The 26,965-nt window shown below is 44.8% G+C and overlaps 1 protein-coding gene across 4 annotated transcripts in view; it reads right to left on the bottom strand.

Moving 5' to 3' along the window:
- Positions 1-26,965, bottom strand: part of LOC126185297 (protein unc-13 homolog 4B) — a 509,766-nt gene that overhangs the window by 140,964 nt on the left and 341,837 nt on the right. The window contains exon 1 of one of the 4 annotated variants that reach the window (XM_049928121.1): positions 3,571-3,806. The exons of the other annotated variants lie outside the window; for them this stretch is intronic. Coding sequence (XP_049784078.1) covers positions 3,571-3,668 — 98 coding nt within the window. The 5' untranslated portion in view covers positions 3,669-3,806. Of the gene's footprint in view, positions 1-3,570; positions 3,807-26,965 lie in introns of those variants that run through there. 4 annotated transcript variants of the gene reach the window in all.

Here is a 26,965-nt window from a genome sequence, read left to right as displayed (position 1 = left end):
TCATAACTGTTAAAAAAAAACTCCAGCTCATACGCAGGCTCTCTGCTATGAAGAGCAAACAGTAGCTAATGTTTCATTTCTTATGTGTCTATTGCTGTATTTATTGAAAGATGAGCCCCTTGTGTAGCCTTTCTTCTTCGGATTTAAAATGAGTTTCTTAAATTTACAGGTCATCTTTTAAGCTACATACATAAATGAATAAGGTTTACGTGGACGTCTTTTTGTTTTATATTTTTTTTTTGCCATGATGTTATTTCCTCAATCAACTTTAATTCAAATTGCAGGTTTCAGGAATAATTTTAGTTCATAATTGTGGGGGTACAATGGCACTGGCCGGTCGGTGTGGCCGTGCGATTCTAGGCGCTTCAGTCTGGAACCGCACTGCTGCTACGGTCGCAGGTTCGAATCCTGCCTCGGGCATGGATGTGTGTGATGTCCTTAGGTTAGTTAGGTTTCGGTAGTTCTAAGTTCTAGGGGACTGATGACCACAGATGTTAAGTCCCATAGTGCTCAGAGCCATTTGATCCATTTGAAGTTTGTTGTAAATAATCTACTACAGTTCAAAAGGAACGATGAGGTACATTATTACGATACTAGAAGAAAAAATGACATTCATTACTCAACATTTAGATTGTCTTTAGGACTGAAGGAGATGCACAACGCTACAACAAAAAATTTTGACCTCTTACCCAGTAATATAAAATGTCTAACAGGCAGCATGGTAAAATTTGAAAATAAATTGAAAAACTTTCTCCTTGACAACTCCTATTCCGTAGAAGACTTTCTATGTTTGAAATGTGTAAAAGGTGGTAGGAATAAATTGCTAACTCAATCTGTATATCTTGTTTTCATTTCGGGAGAAATAATAATATGGTGATTTTTAGAGTACAAATAGCTGTACAAATTAATTTGCAATATGAATGTAAATAACTCGTTGTACATCATGATGATTTATAATTCCTAGGTATTTAGTTGAATTGACTGATTTATAGTGCAACCGAAGTTTAGTGGATTCCTTTTAGCACTCATGTATATGACCTCGCACTTTTCGTTATTTAGGGTCAACTGCCAATTTTCGCACCATTCAGGTATTTTTTCTAAATCGTTTCGCAATTTGTTTTTATCTTCTGATGACTTTATTAGTCATAAACGTCAGCGTCATCTGCAAACAAGCTAAGACGGCTGCTCAGATTGTCTCCCAAATCGTTTATATAGATATAGAACAGCAAAGGGCCTATAACACTACCTTGGGGAACCCAAGAAATCACTTCTGTTTTACTCGATGACTTTCCGTCAGTTACATAATAACTGTGACATAGCTGAGACGATATTCCATAAGCACGCAATTTCACTGTCATCGGATCCCAGCTGCTTAAGTAACAGAACGTGGGCGAATTTATTTGCTTGCATTAGCATCTTATTTGGCTACATATTTCTGCTTTTTTGGCCTTGTTACCCCTAAAACAGCCAAAACAAACTCCCGTTTTTGTTTCTGCGTAAAACGAACGGGACCTCGTAGAACATGAACACAATGAACACAAGAAAACAAATCAAAACAACAGGGCGGCGCTGCAAACGCTTAGTGCAGTTGGCCGGGACGTGTGAAGGGGTTGCCACGAAATTGGTCGGTCGGCTGGCCGGCCGATAAATTGGTGCGTGTATGGTAGTGGGCTTTAGTACAATACTGGACGCTTCTCATGTATCGGCGTGCGCGCTGAGAGTGGCCCAGCCGCGTGGTGCTCAGTTTGACAGCCTCTCGCCGTGGCCCCCTGGCAGCGGTGGCGGAGCTAGGCGGCAGCCGGTTTGCGTCGTTGCCAAACGCGGCGTTGCTCTGCCGTTCATAGCACTAGGCGCTCCTTACATAAACTCCATATCTGCACTGCTCTCACACGAGCCTCGTTCGCACCGTAGTGTGAATTTGTAGGTAGCTCGCGTGCTGTTAGCTGGCATTCGTATTTAATAAGCACTAACCAAGAAAGAGGCCACAGAATACATTCTAGCCATTGTTGACACCGGACTATGCAACATGCTCCGAGGCACATGAAAGGCAGAGAGTATCAGTCAATACGTAATGCGTGTTGGATACCTGTGTTCTTCGTATTACCTGGCTGCCTGTATTGGTTGCAAGCTTTTATGAACTTCTAAAACTTGCAAGCTCATGAATTGCACGATAACCGCTAGGAAACAAATACTATTTTTACTATTAGACATATAAGGACCTAGTAAACAAACTACACTTCTCACTTGTCAGTTCTCCACGGGTATCCGTTGCGCACTACAAATCATGCCGCATATCAATAAAAAAATAATGGACAAAACTGACATTTTTTCGTCCAAATAGCATCAGGGTACGCTAACAGAGGCGTCGTCTATCTCTGATTTCCTAGTCAAAAAGGTGGGAGGCTTATATATATATAATATATATATATATATATATTATCCCGGCGAGAAATCTGTGAAACTACTGGCAAAAATTTAAAGGTAATTTAGGCATCTGGTGACTTTACATACCGTCTGTACCACTTTAAATGCAGTATTTTGTTTTATTTCATTTAAATTGCCGGGCAGGTAGTTTTTTTTCAAAGGCTCCAGTGAACAGTGTTTTGTCAACGAAATATCACGTCGAAGGCTATGTATTGAAAATATCGTTTGAGGTAGCGAAAGCGAGAACTGTTACTGAAAAATTTTCTTTAACTATCTATCCAACGCGTTGTTACACACTTAATGGAATGCACGATATGAAAGCATGATTTAAACTTCCTCGAGAAATGATGGCAGACATCATTACATGCGCTGTCTTCTGCGGCGGTAGACAAAGAACGTAATTGTTCGTGTTACGTTAAATAGTGTATTTTAATTCTCTGTTACGAAATATCGAAGGCTCTGAGTTACAACAGCACTATTGGTCAGCAAACTGCAAGACGAAAAAAATGGCTCTGAGCACTATGGGACTCAACATCTTAGGTCATAAGTCCCCTAGAACTTAGAACTACCTAAACCTAACTAACCTAAGGACATCACACACACCCATGCCCGAGGCAGGATTCGAACCTGCGACCGTAGCAGTCCCGCGGTTCCGGACTGCAGCGCCAGAACCGCTAGACCACCGCGGCCGGCTGCAAGACGAAAGCGGAGCATTCTGCTACGTATGACGTGGTGGACGACGAATGTAAACATCTATGTTCGGTCTCACAAGGACTGATTATTGTATGATTGAAATGCACATCTGAATAGTGCCAATGGCCACTGGCATTAATGAAACAGCCTTAAGATTCGGAGAGAAGCTCTGACTTCTAATAAAATGCGACTGGGTTGTCACTACACGTTGTCGTAAGCACATAGTTGACTGAGGACACACAACAAAGCAAATATGAGTCACTACACAACAGTCACACGCAGCTCTTTTTGACAGAGCAACAATCACCGTGCTCAGGTCGGTAACTGGCGGCATCAGTCGTATGTTTACAATGCGACGGCCACGCCGCTACTGACCACACCCGCACCGGCGTCCGGTGCGGCGAGCCGCTATTAATAGTGCGGACGCGGACCTGGGCCAGCGCGGTGCCTCACCTGATGTCGTGCTCCGTCACCTTCTTCTCCTCGGCCTTCCTGCGCTGCTCGTCCTGCAGCTTCTCGTACAGGTTCTTCCACATGGCCTCCTCCTCCATGGCGTGCGACTCGGCCGGAACGCGGGACGCAAATGAGCAGCGCGGCCTGCGCTCGCGGCCAGCTGATTCAGCCCTCTGCTCCGCCAATGGCGCGCCGCGCACAGCTGGGAACCGTCGCGGCCGCGGCCCGATCTCCGCGCTACGTCAACTCGCGCCCGCACTCCTATCTCGCAACGCAGTGCGTCACGCGCTCCCGCCAGTGCTTACAGCAACAGGTGGGGGCGTCGGAATAGGAAGAGTTCCAGAAACACCACGCCGAAGAAATCTAGGACGGACACGGCACAATCAAGTGAACTCTGAGAGCCGATAGTAGCAACTGTAGGCCGTAAAACAATAGACAGGAGTGATAAATATGGCATTGTTGAGAATGTTGGTCTAAATACTGGGCTGTCAGGTTACCGGGGACGGTATTTCAGTATCACCAAGTTGTACGTTCGTCATACTCTGCGTTGTTTTCATTTGGGTTGTGAAAAAGGATGATTAGAGAGGAAGCAGTAATTCATCTTGCACAAGAAAGCGAAAGAACCTCGGCGGTGGACTTCAAGTGACTATAGCGACTTTTGTCTGAACTAAATTAAATAAACCACCGAAAACTGTTAACTATATGGCAATTTGAGAATCTAAAAATCGCTCTTCCCTTATATGAGTTCATGTCTTTGACCACGGCGCCTCTCATGCGATGTTTGGTTTGGACTCACGACAGTTTGGTCGTTACTTCCCTTACTACAAGAAATATCTGTCATCAGAAAATGAAGTGAATTACGAAATTATTTAAGTATGACGGAAGTAAAAAGAGTAAATTAAACAAGGGAAAAGATATTTACTAAAGCAGAGACTAAAAATATGCCAAATATTTCCAGTTGGAGTGGTTAAAAAGGGCTTGCTTGCTGACTAAAATACGCACTCCTCCCCAAGGATTGAGCTATCGGTGGGGGTAGGGGGGAAGGAATTATTACTCAAACGTACAAAGCGCTTAACATTCTTTGTTTCGTTGTCCGTGATAGATGAAAACTCTCTGGTGCAAGTGTAAACTACTCTCCTAACACCAGAGAAAGTTAGTTAAACGAAAATGTGGTGTGACGTCGCGTGAACGACACATACACTTTTGGGTCGTCGTTTCGGAGAAGAAAGCCATGGGTCTCGTTAAAGTACTTCACCTCATAAGATAAGTTCAAAGGATGGACAGACCACTCACTTCACCATCTACAGATTGTTATCCCTCACTTTCAACCATTCACCGTACCCCGGAATAACCATCCTGTGGACCAACGAGTCAGACCGTGAAGGCAATCATTGTGACTCGCTGTCAGTATCGATTATTCAAGCTTCCTTACAAGTGGCGTCCGCTACTTCATTTCCCTTATTCCAACACAGAAGACAGATAGCGAAGGCCGTGCAGGGTGGATTATGATACTTTGTCTCCTGAGTGTATATGTACTGGAGAACTTGAAGTTCCGATATTCCTGCGGGTATGGTGATAACCAGGAACGGAATAGACCCTTGCCGTACGTAAGGAAACATCGCCTGAAGACATTTATTTGAACCAGTGAAGCCCACTTCCAGTAAGCGATTCGTTTTGGTATTCGAGCGTATTACATCTTTTCCACGTCGTTTGGTGCCAGTGTGAGAAAGGAACTACACTTTTGTGAGAACGCTGAAACCTTTAACCTTAGCGATGCTTATTAATGCAAAAGGATCAATTTCCACTCAATGTCTCTTACAATTCTACTACGCACCTTGCAAGCGTTTGTGTTCGCCTCGCTTTCTCTCACCACAGGTATGCGTAACAAAAACCGCGCCACTCTCAGTTTCCATCTACAAAGCGGTCTCATGACTTTTAGTAGCTGCAACCTTCTCAATCATTATGAACACACAAATTAACAGTATGCAGCCCGCATCTCGTGGTCGTGCGGTAGCGTTCTCGCTTCCCACGCGCGGGTTCCCGGGTTCGATTCCCGGCGGGGTCAGGGATTTTCTCTGCCTCGTGATGGCTGGGTGTTGTGTGCTGTCCTTAGGTTAGTTAGGTTTAAGTAGTTCTAAGTTCTAGGGGACTGATGACCATAGATGTTAAGTCCCATAGTGCTCAGAGCAATTTGAATTTGAACAGTATGCAGCGTCGCCCACGTGTTGTGAGCGTCAGCAATGTTTTGTAAACATTACGAGTTCTAAACATAATTTCAGGTAGTGATAATACACAAAACGGTTGCAGGTATTTTTCTATACCAAATTATTTTTCAAGGCCAGTGTTGCTGTCACGAGCTAGTGACACCATTTCTGAGGAAACATAGCTGAGACCCCATTTTAGTAGCAGATTTTGCCCTTATATCTATGTCGTTTTCTGGCTATTTTATAGAAACATTTCACTGAAAAGTATGACCACCAACGAGTCGTCGATTCGAAGAAGGAAGCCATGGTCATATTGACATACGTTATCCCGTAATATTAGTTGAAAGGGTGGGCAGGTCGTTGACTTCACCATCTACAGATTGTTTTCTCTCACTTCCAGCCAGTCATCGTACCACTGAAGAATGACCTTGTGGCTCAGTGAGAGGGTCTACAAATTTTCGCTAACGTGTAAGGCTGTATGAAGGTACTACTGCGTGGTGGTCGAGTACATCTGATGACTGAATGACTAAAGTGGATCTAACACAGTAAACAGTGGGCGTGATGAGCGTGTGAACCTAATGAAGGGCCCACCAGTGCCTGCCGTGATACTCCTCTTTCCCTACTGTGATCTTGGCATTACAAGAGGCGTGAGCACGCATACTGAGAATCGTCTTCCCCTCCCCTCGACAAACCATGATTTCTATAACCCAATCACGACAAATGCAGGCGCTGATGACCTCGATGTTGAGCGCCCATAAACCCCAACACGACAAATGCAACTAGTGCTATAACTTGTCGTCATGTAACCCAAATTGGAAGTTGAATTGTGCCACAATATTAAAAATAATAATGTCAGTCTAGTTGTTATTATAACATCTGTATCTTTTAAATAACAAAACTCTACCAGAAGTAATGCACTTGTAGCCACTGAATAAGATTCGAGTACAGTGCAATAATTGAGTCACAACACGCAAAATACTCCAAAAAGTGACAGAAGTTTTGGGAAATCTACAAATTATCATAAGATTAAGCACAGTAATGAGTCCTAAACGAAGGAGCAAGTACAACGTAGATGCTGTTAAAGGTATTATCTCCTAATCATTACTTGAGATTTTGAATTATCTTCGTGCAAACGAGATATAGTGTCATTGGTTTCATGACGATATCATTGTTTTAAAATTAAAAAACGGAAGCCAAATTCAAATTACTTTGTTGCTGACTTCGATGATTTTCGCTACCGGTATCTATTTCTCAAAAGTTGAGTTGTAACCCGTCTAGTTAACGTGAGGATGACGGTGTGTAACAATTATAGTATTTTTACCGATAGGCACTCGGTGCAGCTTTTTTCCTCGATAGGCTTGATGAAAAATTAAGAGCTTTTTTCCTCGACAGGCTTGATGAAAAATTAAGATATGCTAATTTACGGCGATACGCCAAACAGTGCCTTAGAAACTTCCTAATGGGCGAAAACAGTGTGCTGAATCAGCGCTTCACTCATTGTTGCATCGAAAGCCCCAACATTTGTAGCGTTGTAGCATATTTTACACAATGGAACAGTGTAGTTTGCCCTTAAACATAGCGGGTGTCGTTATTTCTTTTACAGGGACGTTCTAATTCGGACAGCGCCGCATCAGAGTGGCCTACTGTAATAAAGAGAAAGTAGCTTACATCGTGCGGACGAGCTCATGTGATAGGATCGACGCAGGGATGGCCGCTGTTCTATTCTGAGCAACCAGCTGAGGTGTCTCAGCCGGTCGATGTGACAGAGGCAATACTTAACCACACGTTTCCATCTTTTAGGCACTAGACAACTCTTAAACTTCGGCAGATATTGCAGTAATTGCAACAGGATTACATTAAACAGTTAATATAAAGAAGAAATAGTACCCTTTCTCTTGCAGCATAACACACAGAAAGGAAATAATGAGACATATTAAGTGCTCAGAATCAAAAACAAGCACTTTTCTTTTAAGCCACCGCTGCAGTTATATTACCTTAACTCATACGTTGATGCCCGGAAATGACGTGACTTTCTCGGTGTATCCATGATTACCTGTTTCCTCGATTTATAGCTTTTAACTTTCAGAGATACTCTGTTGTCATTCAATTTCGTAATTACCCATTGTAATTTGTTGTGTAATCTCTTATTTCATCTCACTCTTTATATATGCTCTTCTCTTTTTTTTTATGATTTATTGTGAGTCTGGACAGTTCTCAACATTCTCCTGTTGTCGTAACAACTCTCATTTATGATGCTTCTATATGGTCATCTTGTAGTTAGTTTGTAGTCCACAGTTCGCTTCCGTATAGCATAATCGAAACAGTCACTGCACTCTAAAATTTACCCGTGGTTTGTTTTCGTACGTTTCCTAAGTACATATCTATAATGTCGCACTTAATTCAGCAACTCTGCTTTTTATTTGAAATTTTCTTATTTGTGAATTATTTTACTGCATGTGCAATAAAAATAAATAAAGTGATCTATTATTAACAATTTTTAGTTTCTTTAGTGTCCTTTACGCTAAACATATAACTTTTGTTCAGTCTGGAACCGCGCGACCCCTACAGTCGCAGGTTCGAATCCTGCCTAGGGCATGGATGTGAGTGATGTCCTTAGGTTAGTTAGGTTTAAGTAGTTCTAAGCTCTAGGGGACTGATGACCTCAGATGTTAAGTCCCATAGTGCTCAGAGCCATTTGAACCATGTAACTTTTGTTTTCTTCTCGGATATCGTAAACGAGATTGGTCACAGATTTTGTTCAGAATACATCCTCATTTGTAAATCATCTTTATTTTCCGAAAACATTGTAAGATAAAATACTTATAAAAATAATCTAATATAATATAGGAATGACTTATTCTGAAGTTCAAATAGTTTTTGTTCTTCTAGGTTGCATCAAATGGCTCTGAGCACTATGGGACTTAACATCTATGGTCATCAGTCCCCTAGAACTTAGAACTACTTAAACCTAACTAACCTAAGGACATCACACAACACTCAGTCATCACGAGGCAGAGAAAATCCCTGACCCAGCCGGGTAGGTTGCATCATTTTGTCAAGAGTGAGTCTCGTATTTGTTTTATGAGTCCTTGTGATATTATATGCTTAGAATGACAATTTAATGCAGTGTACGATTGACTCACTTCCACGTTAAAATTCACTTTTCGTTTCTGCGTTGCGTCACATTGTAAAAAGTGAGTGCCTGACCTGTTTGTTTGCTGTGACAGACTGTGTCAAACTGTTGTTTACATCCAGAGTTGTAACACTGTACATATTTCGTAAATATTTTATTACAGATGGAAATTATTCCCTTTTCAAATATTCGTCTCTCTTCCGTTTACATTCTTTCCTTACTGCGTCACGTGCACGTAACACCACCAGCAGGCATTCAACCTCGCGGTTGGCAGTGGTCATAATGTTTTGGCTCATTAATGTGTAGTCGATACAATAAGCGTAGCATTTTATGCAGTAACTTTTATACTTCTTCTTCTTCCGTATCCGGATGCACCAATTATATCTTCCCTTCCCAGTAATTAGCAACGTAGTTTGCTTTGTCATTGACTTTCAAAATATCGTCTTTAGTCCATGTTATAGACATATCTGGGCAAATCAGTAGGTGGTCCAAGTCCTGTGTTGCTCCGCATTCGCACCTATCGCTATCACTGTAACCCCATTTAAATAGGTTTGATTTGCACCCAGTTACTCCAGTGCGCAGCCGGTTTAATGACCTCCAAGTTGTAAAAGGTAGTTGAAATCCTGCAGATCCTTCCTCAAGTAGTTCCATTGTGGAGTGTGGCACCATTTCTTCCCAAAGAGATAGCCGCCTTGCGACGGGCTTGGTGGCGAGCTCTTCAGTAGTTTCAACGAAACTCCTGCGGGATTTCAGCCGGACACGTTGTTTTCGGTGCATATGCATCGGGTGTCGAGGATCATTCTTTTGTTTTGATCTTTCGATCTCGGTGGCTACTTGCCTGCGGATAGTGGGTGGTGCTATGCCTATGATGGGATAAATGATGTCTGTGGGAGTTGGTTTGAGGCATCCTGTGGCAATACGTACAGTTTGTTTACGGCGACGTCAACTTGCTTAGTGTGAGCAGAGTTCCTCCAAACTGGCGCCGCATATTCTGCTGCTGAGATACTCAGCACCAGACACGTGGTGCGCAAAACATGTGGTTGAGCTCCCCACGATGAACCTGTTAGCTTCCGCAGTATGTTATTCCTGGCACAGACCTTTTTTTTAGTGTTGTGACAGTGCTGCTTAAAAGTAAGTGCTCTGTCCAATGTTACTCCCAGGTATTTTGGGCTGTTTGTATGTTTCAGCTCTTCCCCGTGCCACATGACTCGGAGTTTCCGTTTGGCTTGTTTGTTCCTAAGATGGAAGGCGGATACTTGAGATTTACTAGGGTTTGGTTGGAGATTATTGCCGTCGTAATAGGTAGCAAGTTCTGTTAAGGCTCCTGTGAGATTTTCCTCCACTTGTTCAAAGGTTTTATCCTGTGTGGCCACTGCTGCATCATCAGCATATATGAACATTCGTGTCTGGTGGCTGATGGGAAGATCATTGGTATAGATGTTAAATAATATTGGAGCCAAGACACTACACTGTGCAAGTCCATTTTTCTGTGTCCTCCATCGGCTGTTTTTAGATTGTAAGGTTACATAGTAGCGTCTGTTCTGTAGCATGCATTGCACGAACATAGAAAGGGTGTAGTCCTTAGTGACATTATACACTTTCTGGGTAAGCAACTGATGGTTAACTGTGTCATATGTAGCACTGAGATCCAGGAATGCGACCCCAGTTACTTCTCCTCTCTGATAGCCGTCTCCGATGTACTGTGTGAGATTAAGGATTTGGCCACAGCATGATTTTCCTGGTCGAAATCCAGCTTGTTCGTTAATGAGGGCTTTGTCCACATAATCAGCTATGCGTTTGAGGATCATTCGCTCCATCACTTTAAATAAATGACAAAGCAGTGAGACAGGCCGGAAATTTTTAGCTTCTGCTGGGTCTTTCCCTGGTTTTAGTAACGCAATAACCCGAGCTTTCCTCCACAGTTTAGGAATTTGCATTGTTGTAATACAGTTATTCATTAGCTCTAGGATCCATGCTTGTACTCCCAGTCCAAAATGTTTAATTTGCTCAGATCTCAGATCGTCGAGGCCAGCGGCCTTATTGTTTTTCAAATTGTTGATGGCATCTTGTAGCTCCTGAATGAAGAACTGGTGAGCTAGGAAGCTAATCTCCTCGTTCAATTTTCTTTTAATTTTGACATTCCTGATCTTCCTTTTAGTTTTTCCGTTCATGAGTAGTTGGTGAACTATCTGATCAGGTGTAACTTCACTGTAATTTGGTTGTGGTTCTGTATACTTGACATGTTGATACAGTAAAGTTTTCTTGTTCTTGATATGCCTTTTTATGATGTGTACTTGGTCGAGATCCATTAAAATGTGTTACATGAGATCCGAAGATGGCAACATGGCTTGCTGAAACCGGTAATCAAAATAAACGCTTTACTATATCGATCTTGTCTGTCTGAAGATTCTGCTTCTGATTTCATATTACTCTAGGTCACTCTCATATTTGAAGAATGTCAAGCACATATAAAAAAAGGAAAGAGAATTAGTGTTTAACGTCCCGTCAACACCGATGTCATTAGAGTCGGAGCGCACACTAAGATTGTTTCAAGGATGGGCAAGGAAATCGGCCGTGCCCTTACAAGGAACAATCCCGGTATTTGGCTGGAGTGATTTAGGGAAATAACGGAAAACGTAAATTTGGGTGGGCGGACGCGCATTTGAATCTTCGTCCTCTCGAGTGCGAGGTCAGTGTGCTAACCACAGCGCCATCTCGTCCGGTCGAGAATACATAATATCACCGTAACTGTCGTAGTCCTCTAAAACAGGTCTATGGCAAACTTAAGAATTCCGGTAGATCACGTGAGGTCAAAGGAGAACAACCGTTTTTCTGACAAGAGGAGTACCTAATATCTATTTAGACAGAGGAAAAGGCCTAAATAGTTTCTGCACCACCCTACTTCTGTCTTCAGACCGATTCTTCGTCAACAGAGCACGAAAAATGCTGCACGAAGATATTTCTGTCGCCGAGATGTTGACTGTCAAGGGGCGGCGGTCTAGAAGTTGTGACGGGACGGCGGTCGCACTTGGAATTCGTGTCAGGCGCGGCGAAGCCCCGTGCCCGCCATGCGGAAGTCAGGGCGCTCGCTGCCCGGCGTATCGATTTGCCGCTTGACATTGACAGCTCTGTGCGAGCCAGTGTAGTGTCCACATCGCCTAGTCGTGCACCCTGCACATAAATTACATTACTCGTATACATGAGTGCTAAGAGTTTCTCAACCTACAAACATTCGACTTCATCGCGGCTCTGTACACTATCACAGATCGACACGCGCGTACTTGTGTGAGGCAGAGTTATCAGCTCCTTACAGAGTTCGAAAAGGTTCTCGTTGTCGGTCTCCAATTAGTCATCTGGTCGAATCGGCCAATTACCAAAGTTGTGGGATACTCGAATGTGACAGTGACCCGATGCTGGAGTGCAGTGGAAACGGGAGGGCAGGCATAATCGTCGTCAGGGTTCCAGTCTACCATGATTGACCGTCACAAGTTAGGGTTGCCATATTCTGCACCAAGCACATCGTAACCCCTTCACAACTGCTCCTGTCATTCGAGAACAACTAATGGAATCCCTATAACATTCTGTGTCATCCCTCATCAATGGTCAGACCTTAGCAGCAGCCGATCTAGGGTATTGCCATCCCATGCTCAGACAGCCGTTAACACCACAACAATAGCGGCTGCCGTTGGAGTGATGCTGCAACCGGGAAACATGGACTGCTGCAGAATGGCGTTGTACTGTGTTCAGCAATGAATCGCGGTCCAGCACTGCCCCGGATGGCGAGTATGGTGGTGGCCTGGACGAATGTCTCATTCTTCCAGTGATTTTAGAGGCAATTCTGTGTTAGATGTGGCTTCGTGGTATGGGGTGCCATTGGTTACGACTCCAGATCTCAGCTGATAGTGACCCAGGAAACTCTGGCGGTGAAACGGTACATCACGGACATCCTGCGTCCTCGAGTGTTACCTCTCATGCGACAGTATCGTGGTGCCATTTTTCAACAGGAAAATACTGGTCCACACATGGCTCCTGTCTCTAAGACACGTCTGAATGATGTTGACGTACTCCTGTGGCCAGCAGGATTTCCAGTCCTGTTCCGTCTAGAAAATGTGTTTGACTAATCTGGAAGCCTACACCGTACCAGTGCCTGTATTTGGGATATCAAGGACCAGTTACAACAAATGAAGGCCGATTTGCCTCAGGAGATGATGATGAGGTCCCATACTTCTTGACAGAGCGTAGGGGAACGATGCGGGAGACCCGCACCGCCGTACTAGGTAAGGTCGTAGTGCAGGTGGTTTGCCATTGCCTTCCTCCGACCGTAATGGGGATGAATGATGATGGTGAAGGCGACACAACAACACCCAGTCATCTCGACGCAGGTCCCCACAGGGAATCGAACCCGGGACTCCGTGCCCGGGAAGCGAGAACGCTACCGCGAGACCACAAGCTGCGGACTGCCTCAGGAGAGGATACAACTATTTTAAGACACACTTTGCAACCGAATTAGTGTATGCATCCAGGCCGGAGGGGGAGTATAAAATTATACTCACGATTGGGCTCGTATTGCCAAGTTCTTTAATTTGACTCGAGCTTGTAATCACTGAAGTATCAGCGCATACTCTCTCGACCCGCGGAGCTGCATTTCGTTTCCTCCTCTCCTTCTGGATGCTTCACTTTCTTTTTCCACCAGTGTAATTTCGCCTTTTTCTGGGATGAAGGAATCGGTGGAGATCGAACGAGTACGGGCCAGTGCGAATTGTTTGCAACCGTTGCTAACCTTAGCTGCTATACATTAGAACACGTCGTTACATTGTAGCAGGCACTACGAGTGCAGTATTGATTCCAGTGCGTTGCCTGCCCTGCCAGAAAGAGGCTGGGCTTGTTTCGACTCCTCTCCATGGAGCATCCCGTAAACCAGGTAGCCATCGCGTGCGTAACATTCCTCGCGTCCCCGGCAAAATGGTCATCTTATATTGCGCGTACAGAACCAGCGCAACGGAGCAATCGGAACAACCTTCATTCGATTATGACAATGTGCGACAAAACATTGGGATGATTAGGGAGTGGAACCTCGTTCAAATACCTGTTCGACTGTCCTTACATATTCCAGCCATTTTCTTTGTTGTACCGTCTGCTATGTTGAACAATCTTTGGGGTGATTTATGAGCAATACTTGTTCGTACAAGAAGACTCGTTAGAATTAATGACGTTGTATAGACGTAGGCTGTAAGTGCCCTAAGACACAAGCAAGAAAAGGAACATCACGGAAAATAGTGCAAAAGATAACGAGTGTGAATTCTTAGCACAAGTAGACCTGATGATGATTGAAGTGATCAGGTGATCTCGTTGCCAAAAGTACTCATTTCCTGTCGGAATGGTGCATTGGTTCTGAGGCAGAATAAGAGAAATGAGAGAACACAACCTCTCAGAAATTATTATATTATACTGAACTTCAGTACAATGACTCATTGATGAATTCCAGATACCAGTCCTTGACAAAACAGATAAGTCAGAGTAAAGAAAGTTGCGGCTACTTTAGGTCGATACTAGACTGAGTTATACTGGAGCCACACAACAACACACCGAGAACCCGCCTACCGCTCCTTAACAACTGGGCACAACTGCACTCTGGCGGTCACTTTATCCTGGTGACCCATGGCGCTCAGAGACGGCGTGGCACTCGTGCGGCTAGCGGCTAGTATTTCCGCCTGCATGGTATCGATAGCCTATATACCAATATAATAACTAACGAGAGCTTAAACATCAGAGTTACCGATAGACCCGCTCAATTAAACCCAGTTGCCTGGCAACGACCGTCCACAGAAGCTGCAAACGAATTATGTTCTACGGGATGTAACCTATTTTGAGATATCATTTCGGCTTTTATTCCGATCGGACAGTCAACGGTTTTCAGAAGCGGTCCGTCTCGTGTACTTCGGCAACGAGAACTGATCATCGGTTACTGTGGTGAGCAGAAGTAATGTGTATACGTCTCCGCTGCTGCTGGCTGAGCTGATTTGTAAACTAAACTGGATCACCGCGTACTGCGAAGTACTTTGGAGATCGACTTTGGATTCTACCAACCTCGCCCTAGAATTTCTGACTTCGACGCCTGAGTTTTTGGTGAAATCGGTATTGGGGTGGACGAATCTGAGGAATTCAGCATGATTTTGTTCCTAGCACTTTCTACGTCACGGTTGTTGGCGAAGAGCAGTTGCAAGAGTCATGGATTCAACGGGTGGAACTTACACCTTCGTGCTCAGCAACAACGAAGTGTAACGTGCAGATAAACTATGCTGGTTTTGAGCTGAGGAATGTTAAGGTGTATAATTTGCCTTTCGATTTTGACCATAATTTCTTACGGTCGGCCTTCCCTTCTTCCGGAACTGTCTACAGTACTACAAATAAGTGGGCAGTAGGACGCAGTTCGAAGTATGTAACGGAATTCCGACCGTGAAAATTGATTTACGGAAACATATTCCCTCATTGTTTCTAGCATTTGTAGACTTAAGAGATGGCTTTTGACAATGTTGACTGGAATACTCTCTTTCAAATTCTAAAGGCGGCAGGGGTAAAATACTGGGAGCGAAAGGCTATTTACCATATGTACAGAAACCAGATGGCAGTTATAAGAGTCGGACATGAAAGGGAAGCAGTGGTTGGGAAGGGAGTGAGACAGGGTTGTAGCCTCTCCCCGATGTTATTCAATCTGTATATTGAGCAAGCAATAAAGGAAACAAAAGAAAAATTTGGAGTAGGTATTAAAATCTGTAGAGAAGAAATAAAAACCTTAAGGTTCGCTGATGACATTGTAATTCTGTCAGAGACAGCAAAGCACTTGGAAGAGCAATTGAACGGAATGGACAGTGTCTTGAGGGTATAAGATGAACATCAACAAAAGCAAAACGAGGATAATGGAATGTGGTCGAGTTAACTCCGGTGATGCTGAGGGAATTAGATTAGGAAATGAGAAACTTAAGGTAGTAGAGGAGTTTTGCTATTTTGGGAGCAAAATAACTGATTATGGTCGAAGTAGAGAGGATATAAAATGTAGACTGGCAATGGCAAGGAATGCGTTTCTGAAGAAGAGAAATTTGTTAACATCGAGTATAGATTTAAGTGTTAGGAAGTCGTTTCTGAAAGTATTTGTATGGAGTGTAACTATGTATGGAAGTGAAACAGGGACGATAAATAGATTGGACGAGAAGAGAATAGAATCTTTCGAAATATGGTGCTAGAGAAGAATGCTGAAGATTAGATGGGTAGATCACATAACCAATGAGGAGGTATTGAATAGAATTAGGGAGAAGAGGAGCTTGTGGCACAACTTGACTAGAAGAAGGGATCAGTTGGCAGGACATGTTCTGAGGCATCAAGTGATCACCAATTTAGTATTGGAGGGCAGCGTGGAGGGTAAAAATCGTAGAGCGAGACCAAGAGATGAATACACTAAGCAGATTCAAAAGGATGTAAGCTGCAGTATGTACTGGGGGATGAAGCAGCTTGCACAGGACAGAGTAGCATGGAGAGCTGCATCAAACCAGTCTCAGGACTGAAGACCACAACAACAACAACAACATTCCCTCATTTTCGTATGTTAAAGGATTCCGGGTACTGGCAATCTATGAAAGGGCAACCTAGAACTTGTTCTGTTTGTTAACTCTACAGAAATCTTACTGGCCTACTGCACTAGCCCGCTATAAACCTGCGCCACTGACCGCGCCTCCTCGGCTAGCGGGAAACACGGCAGACAACACGGCAGACAGCGCGGCTGCCCCCAGATACTCTGACGTCATACGAGGAAGTAGCGTTCCCGCACTGACTCATGCTGAGATTTCCTCAAGATCAAACCTGTCACCTAACTGTATTTGGAGGCTATAATCTGAGTGTACGCCAAACAGACGTCACGTCTAAAGCCTCCAGTAGCGCGAACAGCAATGACACGCCTCTTTCTTCTGTTTCCGACACAAAGCAGTCACTTTCGAATTGGATTTAAGAAGCAAGAGAGACAGAAAACAGCTCTTGGAGATCAATGTAGTTTACCAGGCGACCCTTCAAAACAGTATGCGAAACAGACTGCAAAACACAGTACAAAAGAGCCGGCCGCGGTGGTCTAGCGGTTCTGGCGCTGCAGTCCGGAACCGCGGGACTGCTACGGTCGCAGGTTCGAATCCTGCCTCGGGCATGGGTGTGTGTGATGTCCTTAGGTTAGTTAGGTTTAAGTAGTTCTAAGTTCTAGGGGACTTATGACCTAAGATGTTGAGTCCCATAGTGCTCAGAGCCATTTGAATTCAACAGTACAAAAGAAGCAGCTCGGTTTCCCAGTTACGGCAAGCCCATCAAGCAAAGGGAATCTCTCGACGAAGATAAACTGTCCTCGCCCAAGAATAAGAAAATTCGTATTGCACACTGCAGGCTTGCGGACGTCAGAGAGAAGCGACAAGCAATAATAAAAAACACGATCGAACACATTCGAACCCAAGACGGAACTCCCACAAAAGAAGTGACCGTCTGGTCGGATAAGGAAATACGTATTGATGAGATTGACATTCAGCCCTGCGACAGGGTGGAAATATCAAGATCGTGGTATGTTGGGCGATACAGCGGTCACTTATGGACAGCCTGCAAGCCTTTAATATAACCACTCTCAATAAAATCCTGATGCAAACTCAACTGAAATTTAGACGCCTCAGAGATTTCATGTAGGAAATTTCTCGTTTGAACTGACAAAGATGTGACACTTCTTCAAGAGGTTTTGACTGAAGATTTTTTTTTACATAAGTGGGTACAAACAAGTCCTTAATCTCTGTAAAGAGAATAAAACTGAAACTGCCATTTTAATTCGCGAAGGTGTCTTTTAATTGGCAGAGGCATCAGAATGAATATTAACGGCGTTCAGGTTTTAGATCGTTACGCACCGCGCAGAAGCCAAAACTGTCTACGTCGCGAGTAGCCTTTTTTCGTACTGATACTGTAGAATTACTTGCGAAATGCACTGACGGCAGAGTCATCGGCCGCGATTTCAACTGTGTCATATGTAATTGGGACCAAGTCCCAAATCCGAGGGCTGGCCGGTGTGGCCGAGCGGTTCTAGGCGCTTCAGTCTGAAACAGCGAGACCGCTACGGTCGCAGGTTCGAATCCTGTCTCGGGCATGTATGTGTGTGATGTCCTTAGGTTAGTTAGGTTTAAGTAGTTCTAACTTCTAGTGGATTTATGACCTCAGATGATGTCCCATAGTGCTCAAAGCCATTTGAACCATTTGAATTTGAACCAAATCCGAAAAACTGTACTGAACTAGAACACCTCGTACAGTGATAACGTCTAACACCTGGAAAAATACCTGGCAATGATGCATAATATATTATGCATAACATACATTCAACTGTGCTGATTCGTCAAGCAAGCTAGACAAGATGTATGTTTCACCAGAACTTATCAGCAAAATGACAAATTGTGACATTGCACTTATGGCTACCAATGTTACATTCATTTTCACCGTCAGACTGTATACCGTGGCAGAGGGCATTGCACACTCAACGTAAATCCTCTTAACGACCAGGAAATTGATGAGGCGGTACACCGGAAATGGTAGCAGATCCTTCAACGCAGCACTCCGGAATGGCGGCTCTATTACGCAAAACCACAATTGCGATTTGGTATTATTAGCTACTCAAGACAAAAATATTTACGTTTGCAAAAACAGTGTGATTTTATTATCAGTGCCTTAGAGAATATTGTATCAAAATTTGAACATCCCTAACGCTGACAGCTGCTACCAAATTAAAAAATAAATATAAAGCTGAAATTATGAGTATTAGACAACAACACCTAAAAGGTATTATTCTTAGATCCAAACTGAAAATGCACCCGAAGATGAAAATGCACCTCTCTATTATATTTTACGATCAGGGCGACGGCGCGACGCCACAGTGCTCTTCAAAGTCAGTGACGAATCTGAACAATTGTTACGTATATAAGGGGGTGATTAAAATGTTTCCTTCCGAATGTCGTACAGATTAGAATCGGTATACCAGTAGGGCAAAATCGCCGTCAGCATTGAGCCAATCATCGCACCGACGCACCAGGCTGAAAAATCCCGTTTGTTAATACACTGTGTCCTGCTGCGTGGAGAAGTCCGTAACTGCCTGCTGCACACCTTCGTTCGACAGGAACTGTCGACCCTCCAAGGCCTTTTGTGAGGGACCGAAGGCTTGATAATCGCCTGGGGAGAGATCAGGACTAGAGGCCGGGTGCTCGAGTGTCTCCCACTTGGGTTGGCGTAACTTCCGCGTTACGACATTTGCGGTGTGGGGAGGCCGATCTCCCAGATCGACAGCCGTCTTGTATTGAACAGCGACCAGCACGGAACTGGGCGCACCATTCCACAACGGTGGTTCTCGACAGGCATGCTGCCCATACACATTCTTCATCCTCCGATGGATGGTTGCCGTTGTATATCCTTCGGCAACCAGGGTTCAAATGGTTCAAATGGCTCTGAGCACTATGGGACTTAACATCTGAGGCCATCAGTCCCCTAGAACTTAGAACTACTTAAACCTAACTAACCTAAGGACATCACACACATCCATGCCCGGGATTCGAACCTGCGACCGTAGCGGTCGCGCGGTTCCAGTCTGAAGCGCCTAGAACCGCTCGTCCACACCGGCCGGCTGGCAACAAGGGAAATAACAGCAGCACGACGGTCCTGTTTAGACGCATTTGGTAAAAACGTCACGTTTCCTCATTTACCGCACGCACATCGGAAAGACACGATTGCCACACTAATCCCTTGACTTCATGTCGGTGATTATACTCCCGCATCGGAGCCGCGCTACGTTGCAAACGCGCTGCAGCAGCGCACTCAAACGGAAACGTTTTGGTCGCCCCTTATACAACACGAAGTAATGTCTCACGCACACACCTACTTCCGTGGTCTTTACCAACAAGCGACAAAACACGGACGAGGAGGTCAATCAGTTTCCAAGGCAGAGAGAGGATAATCATCCGGCTTTCCACTGAATTTCACCAACGTTTTGTCGTATTATCGGATCATCGCTACTGGATTTGGAAGTGACAAATTGTATCCTTACCGAATAGCCAAGAATCTGAAAGAGGAAATTATAGTTGTAATATTAAAAAAGGAAAACAGGAAAACGGCAAAAGGATGGAGCACGTAAAACTTATCACACTCCTCAGAGATGACTTCAAAATGATAACGCAAGTGTTCTAACTAAGGATGGAATCTGTTTTGGCTGAAAGTCTTGGGGACGTATCAGCACTGCGTCATGCCTGGCCAAAGTGTTACAACTGCAGTATGTATCTAAATGTCATCTGCACAGCTGCAGAAATTAAAATCAAATCTGGCTTATTATTCATCGACTTTGAAAATCTTTCGATAGCATCAGCCAGCCTACAGGCTACATACGCTCAAGAAAATGGGCTATGGAGGTCTTTTGGCGAGCCTCATAAAGAAACTTATCACGAACGCTAGCTCCAAGATCTGACGCATTGGAAACTTGGACAAAGATGTTTACACTGGTCAGTCAGTGAGGAAAAGGTGTCCGCTGCCAAGGCGATATGTTGTATCGCCGTCGAACCGTTATTAATTACCGCAGCATCCAGAACACAGCGATGTTCTTTGTTCTCTGGATATAAAGTTTTACGGTCATATCACTGAAGCTGTATCTAAATTTTCAGGGGTTGTCCCAACGCTCCATAACATAAAAAATGTCTTGGATAGCGTGCACAGCGCCTGAAGACTCATTGGAGGAGGGGGGGGGGGAAGAGGTCTGTTGTTTTCTGATGAAAGCTGGTTCTGCCTGGGTGCCAGTGATGACCGTGTGTTGAGAACCTGCAACCAAACTGTCTGCATACCAGACGCATTGGACCTACACCTAAAGTTATGGTCTAGAGTGCGATTTCGTATGACAGCAGTAGCACTCTCTTGCTTATACCACACAATCTGACTACAAATTTGTACGTCAACTTGGCGATTCGACTTGTTGTTACACCATCATGAACAGCATTCCCATCATTGGTTTTCAACATCATAACGCTCGCCCACGTACCGCTGTTGTAACCCAGCACGCTCTACAGTGTCGACATCTTGAGTTGGCCCGCTCCATCACCAGATCTGTCTCCAATCGATCACATATAGGACGCCACCGGACGACAAATTCAGCGTTATCCGCAGCCAGCATTAACCGTCCCTGCATTGACCGACAAGTGCAACAGGCACGGATCTCCATCTCACAAACTGACATGCGGCACCTGTACAACACAATGCATGCACATTTGATTGATTGCATTCAACAGTCTGGCGGTTACACGGTTTATTAATGTACCAGCATTCTACATCTACATCTACATCCATACTCCGCAAGCCGCCTGACGGTGTGTGGCGGAGGGTACCATGAGTACCTCTATCGGTTCTCCCTTCTATTCCAGTCTCGTATTGTTCGTGGAAAGAAGGATTGTCGGTATGCTTCTGTGTGGGCTCTAATCTCTCTGATTTTATCCTCATGGTCTCTTCGCGAGATATACGTAGGAGGGACCAATATACTGCTTGACTCTTCGGTGAAGTTATGTTCCCGAAACTTTAACAAAAGCCCGTACCGAGCTACTGAGCGTCTCTCCTGCAGAGTCTTCCACTGGAGTTTATCTATCATCTCCGTAACGCTTTCGCGATTACTAAATGATCCTGTAACGAAGCGCGCTGCTCTCCGTTGGATCTTCTCTATCTCTTCTATCAACCCTATCTGGTACGGATCCCACACTGGTGAGCAGTATTCCAAGCAGTGGGCGAACAAGCGTACTGTAACCTACTTCCTTTGTTTTCGGATTGCATTTCCTGAGGATTCTTCCAATATCAGTCTGGCATCTGCTTTACCGACGATCAACTTTATATGATCATTCCATTTTAAATCACTCCTAATGCGTACTCCCAGATAATTTATGGAGTTAATTGCTTCCAGTTGCTGACCCGCTATTTTGTAGCTAAATGATAAGGGATCTATCTTTCTATGTATTCGCAGCACATTGCACTTGTCTACATTGAGATTCAATTGCCATTCCCTGCACCATGCGTCAATTCGCTGCAGATCCTCCTGCATTTCAGTACAATTTTCCATTGTTACAACCTCTCGATACACCACAGCATCATCTGCAAAAAGCCTCAGTGAACTTCCGATGTCATCCACCAGGTCATTTATGTATATTGTGAATAGCAACGGTCCTATGACACTCCCCTGCGGCACACCTGAAATCACTCTTACTTCGGAAGACTTCTCTCCATTGAGAATGACATGCTGCGTTCTGTTATCTAGGAACTCCTCAATCCAATCACACAATTGGTCTGATAGTCCATATGCTCTTACTTTGTTCATTAAACGACTGTGGGGAGCTGTATCGAACGCCTTGCGGAAGTCAAGAAACACGGCATCTACCTGGGAACCCGTGTCTATGGCCATCTGAGTCTCGTGGACGAATAGAGCGAGCTGGGTTTCACACGACCGTCTTTTTCGAAACCCATGCTGATTCCTACAGAGTAGATTTCGTCTCCAGAAAAGTCATTATACTCGAACATTTGCAGTGACTTATCTCGCGTTTACATTAACTCGTGATCTTGCAATGTTAATCAGTTACATGTATCTAGACAAATGTATTCCCGAAATTTCGTTACTCTACAAGGTGCATTCAAGTTCTAAGGCCTCCGATTTTTTTCTAATTAACTACTCACCCGAAATCGATGAAACTGGCGTTACTTCTCGACGTAATTGCCCTGCAGACGTATACATTTTTCACAACGCTGACGCCATGATTCCATGGCAGCGGCGAATGCTTCTTTAGGAGTCTGTTTTGACCACTGGAAAATCGCTGAGGCAATAGCAGCACGGCTGGTGAATGTGCGGCCACGGAGAGTGCCTTTCATTGTTGGAAAAAGCCAAAAGTCACTAGGAGCCAGGTCAGGTGAGTAGGGAGGGAGCATGAGGAATCACTTCAAAGTTGTTATCACGAAGAAACTGTTGCGTAACGTTAGCTCGATGTGCGGGTGCGTTGTCTTGGTGAAACAACACACGCGCAGCCCTTCCCGGACGTTTTTGTTGCAGTGCAGGAAGGAATTTGTTCTTCAAAACATTTTCGTAGGCTGCACCTGTTACCGTAGTGCCCTTTGGAACGCAATGGGTAAGGATTACGCCCTCGCTGTCCCAGAACATGGACACCATCATTTTTTCAGCACTGGCGGTTACCCGAAATTTTTTTGGTGGCGGTGAATCTGTGTGCTTCCATTGAGCTGACTGGCGCTTTGTTTCTGGATTGAAAAATGGCATCCACGTCTCATCCATTGTCACAACCGACGAAAAGAAAGTCCCATTCATGCTGTCGTTGCGCGTCAACATTGCTTGGCAACATGCCACACGGGCAGCCGTGTGGTCGTCCGTCAGCATTCGTGGCACCCACCTGGATGACACTTTTCGCATTTTCAGGTCGTCATGCAGGATTGTGTGCACAGAACCCACAGAAATGCCAACTCTGGAGGCAATCTGTTCAACAGTCATTCGGCGATCCCCCAAAACAACTCTCTCCACTTTCTCAATCATGTCGTCAGACCGGCTTGTGCGATCCCGAGGTTGTTTCGGTTTGTTGTCACACGATGTTCTGCCTTCATTAAACTGTCGCACCCACGAACACACTTTCGACACATCCATAACTCCATCACCACATGTCTCCTTCAACTGTCGATGAATTTCAATTGGTTTCACGCCACGCAAATTCAGAAAACGAATGATTGCACGCTGTTCAAGTAAGGAAAACGTCGCCATTTTAAGTATTTAAAACAGTTCTCATTCTCGCCGCTGGCGGTAAAATTCCATCTGCCATACGGTGCTGCCGTCTCTGGGACGTATTGACAATGAACGCGGCCTCATTTTAAAACAATGCGCATGTTTCTATCTCTTTCCAGTCTGGAGAGAAAAAATTGGAGGCCTTAGAACTTGATTGCACCTCGTACTTTAATTATTTTTTGGTGCTGAGTCTTTTTTTGTCAGTGTATATAATAAATCACAGAACAGCAACGTACTGCGACTATTATCATGTATTTAAAACGAACACTGGAAAATCACGACATATGCCAAATATACGGAAAGCTTTGGTCCATGCTAAAACTTATGACCTTAAATACTAGAAGAAGAAGAGGAAAAGGTAGATGAGAACAAGAAGAAGAGAATGACGATGAACTACTGGTTGTATTACTGAGAAAAAACAGGAACTTTACAATGTGTTGAATACCGAAGATACACTCCTGGAAATTGAAATAAGAACACCGTGAATTCATTGTCCCAGGAAGGGGAAACTTTATTGACACATTCCTGGGGTCAGATACATCACATGATCACACTGACAGAACCACAGGCACATAGACACAGGCAACAGAGCATGCACAATGTCGGCACTAGTGCAGTGTATATCCACCTTTCGCAGCAATGCAGGCTGCTATTCTGCCATGGAGACGATCGTAGAGATGCTGGATGTAGTCCTGTGGAACGGCTTGCCATGCCATTTCCACCTGGCGCCTCAGTTGGACCAGCGTTCGTGCTGGACGTGCAGACCGCGTGAGACGACGCTTCATCCAGTCCCAAACATGCTCAATGGGGGACAGATCCGGAGATCTTGCTGGCCAGGGTAGTTGACTTACACCTTCTAGAGCACGTTGGGTGGCACGGAATACATGCGGACGTGCATTGTCCTGTTGGAACAGCAAGTTCCCTTGCCGGTCTAGGAATGGTAGAACGATGGGTTCGATGACGGTTTGGATGTACCGTGCACTATTCAGTGACCCCTCGACGATCACCAGTGGTGTACGGCCAGTGTAGGAGATCGCTCCCCACACCATGATGCCGGGTGTTGGCCCTGTGTGCCTCGGTCGTATGCAGTCCTGATTGTGGCGCTCACCTGCACGGCGCCAAACACGCATACCACCATCATTGGCACCAAGGCAGAAGCGACTCTCATCGCTGAAGACGACACGTCTCCATTCGTCCCTCCATTCACGCCTGTCGCGACACCACTGGAGGCGGGCTGCACGATGTTGGGGCGTGAGCGGAAGACGGCCTAGTGGTGTGCGGGACCGTAGCCCAGCTTCATGGAGATGGTTGCGAATGGTCCTCGCCGATACCCCAGGAGCAACAGTGTCCCTAATTTGCTGGGAAGTGGCGGTGCGATCCCCTACGGCACTGCGTAGGATCCTACGGTCTTGGCGTGCATCCGTGCGTCGCTGCGGTCCGGTCCCAGGTCGACGGGCACGTGCACCTTCCGTCGACCACTGGCGACAACATCGATGCACTGTGGAGACCTCACGCCCCACGTGTTGAGCAATTCGGCGGTACGTCCACCCGGCCTCCCGCATGCCCACTATACGCCCTCGCTCAAAGTCCGTCAACTGCACATACGGTTCACGTCCACGCTGTCGCGGCATACTACCAGTGTTAAAGACTGCGATGGAGCTCCGTATGCCACGGCAAACTGGCTGACACTGACGGCGGCGGTGCACAAATGCTGCGCAGCTAGCGCCATTCGACGGCCAACACCGCGGTTCCTGGTGTGTCCGCTGTGCCGTGCGTGTGATCATTGCTTGTACAGCCCTCTCGCAGTGTCCGGAGCAAGTATGGTGGGTCTGACACACCGGTGTCAATGTGTTCTTTTTTCCATTTCCAGGAGTGTATTTTTGGCGTGGCACTTGATGTGAATGTGGCTGTGTTATGTTGATAAATTGTACAGTTACTATTAATAAATTATCCTTGAAAACAAAACCCAAATACACTGAGTAAACAACACAGCAGTGACCATACAAATGCATCAAACTCGTTCTGTTTCGTAGTGCTCCATGTACCAGTATAAGCAACGCGGCCTAATATTTCAATTAAAAAAAAAATCAATCTAACTCTCACTGCATAAGGGGCTTCCACCTCTGCACACGTACCCGGGAGATACGGCGTTTAAATTCTCGTCCAAGCATCTGTATTGAGGTTCTTCGAGGTTTTCCTAAATAATTCAAGGCGAATACGGTGACTTTACTTTAGAGAACGCCACGGCCGGTTTTCTGTCTCGTTTTTGCCCAGTCAGAGTCCGTGTTCCGTGTCTAATCGTCGACGGGAGATTAAACCCTATTCTTTTTGCTCCCTAATTCGTTTGTCAAGCTTTCTGACACGCTAATACTCTTGAAACGTTAACCGAACGGAAAAGATGGTTGTAGACCTCTGGTCAATATCGAGCGTATTAACAAGCGTATTCGGAAAGGTAGTAAAAAATTCTGCTGACTCTTGTGAAGTAGACTTTCCTTCTAAGGTGCAGCTAACCGAAGAGATAGGAAGAATATTTACAAAATAGGTAGTGAGTAACCAGAAATATTACTTCAGGAGAGAGAGCAGGAAATAAACACGATAAAAGTAGAAACGACAAATAAAATTAGAGAAATATCGGCACGAGACGTTTTAATGACTTACATGTTGAGCTAAGCCCATTGACGGAGAAGCGTATGGAGCGCAGAACTGAAGGCATGGATCAGTAAATTGGACTAAGAAATTCAAAGCTCTCGTCTGAGAGTCGCTAGTACGGTTTCGTATCGCGGCATCACAAAACGCTATGTTGCTTCCGTCTGGAAAGCCGTGAGCAATCTACTTTCCGCGTCTCTTTAAAATGAAATGTGTTCCGACACTGGGCTAATCAGTAGGTCGAATCGGGAACAGACTTCTATCCCCTCGGGGTATAGACTGAAAATAATTTTAAGAAATTAGGCTCACAAAAGACAATAGGCAGTATAGCAGAATCTAAATGTAGCCTCGAAGGAATATCTCTTGCCACAGTTAAATACAAAACCAAAAAATATACATTTATTAATTTTCGAGCATCAATAAATGAAGACAACAGGAAGAACCCCAACAAAATAGAGGCGTTTTCGGATCTTGTGGAAACAGAAATAGGTAAAGTCACTGAGCAAAGTATTGTAATACTATTAGGTGACTTCAACGCAGAAGTACGCAAAGAAAATAATTGAA

This window comes from Schistocerca cancellata, chromosome 1, assembly GCF_023864275.1.
Source record: "Schistocerca cancellata isolate TAMUIC-IGC-003103 chromosome 1, iqSchCanc2.1, whole genome shotgun sequence".
Lineage (NCBI taxonomy): Eukaryota > Metazoa > Arthropoda > Insecta > Orthoptera > Acrididae > Schistocerca > Schistocerca cancellata.
This window is presented reverse-complemented; position numbering and strand designations above follow the sequence as displayed.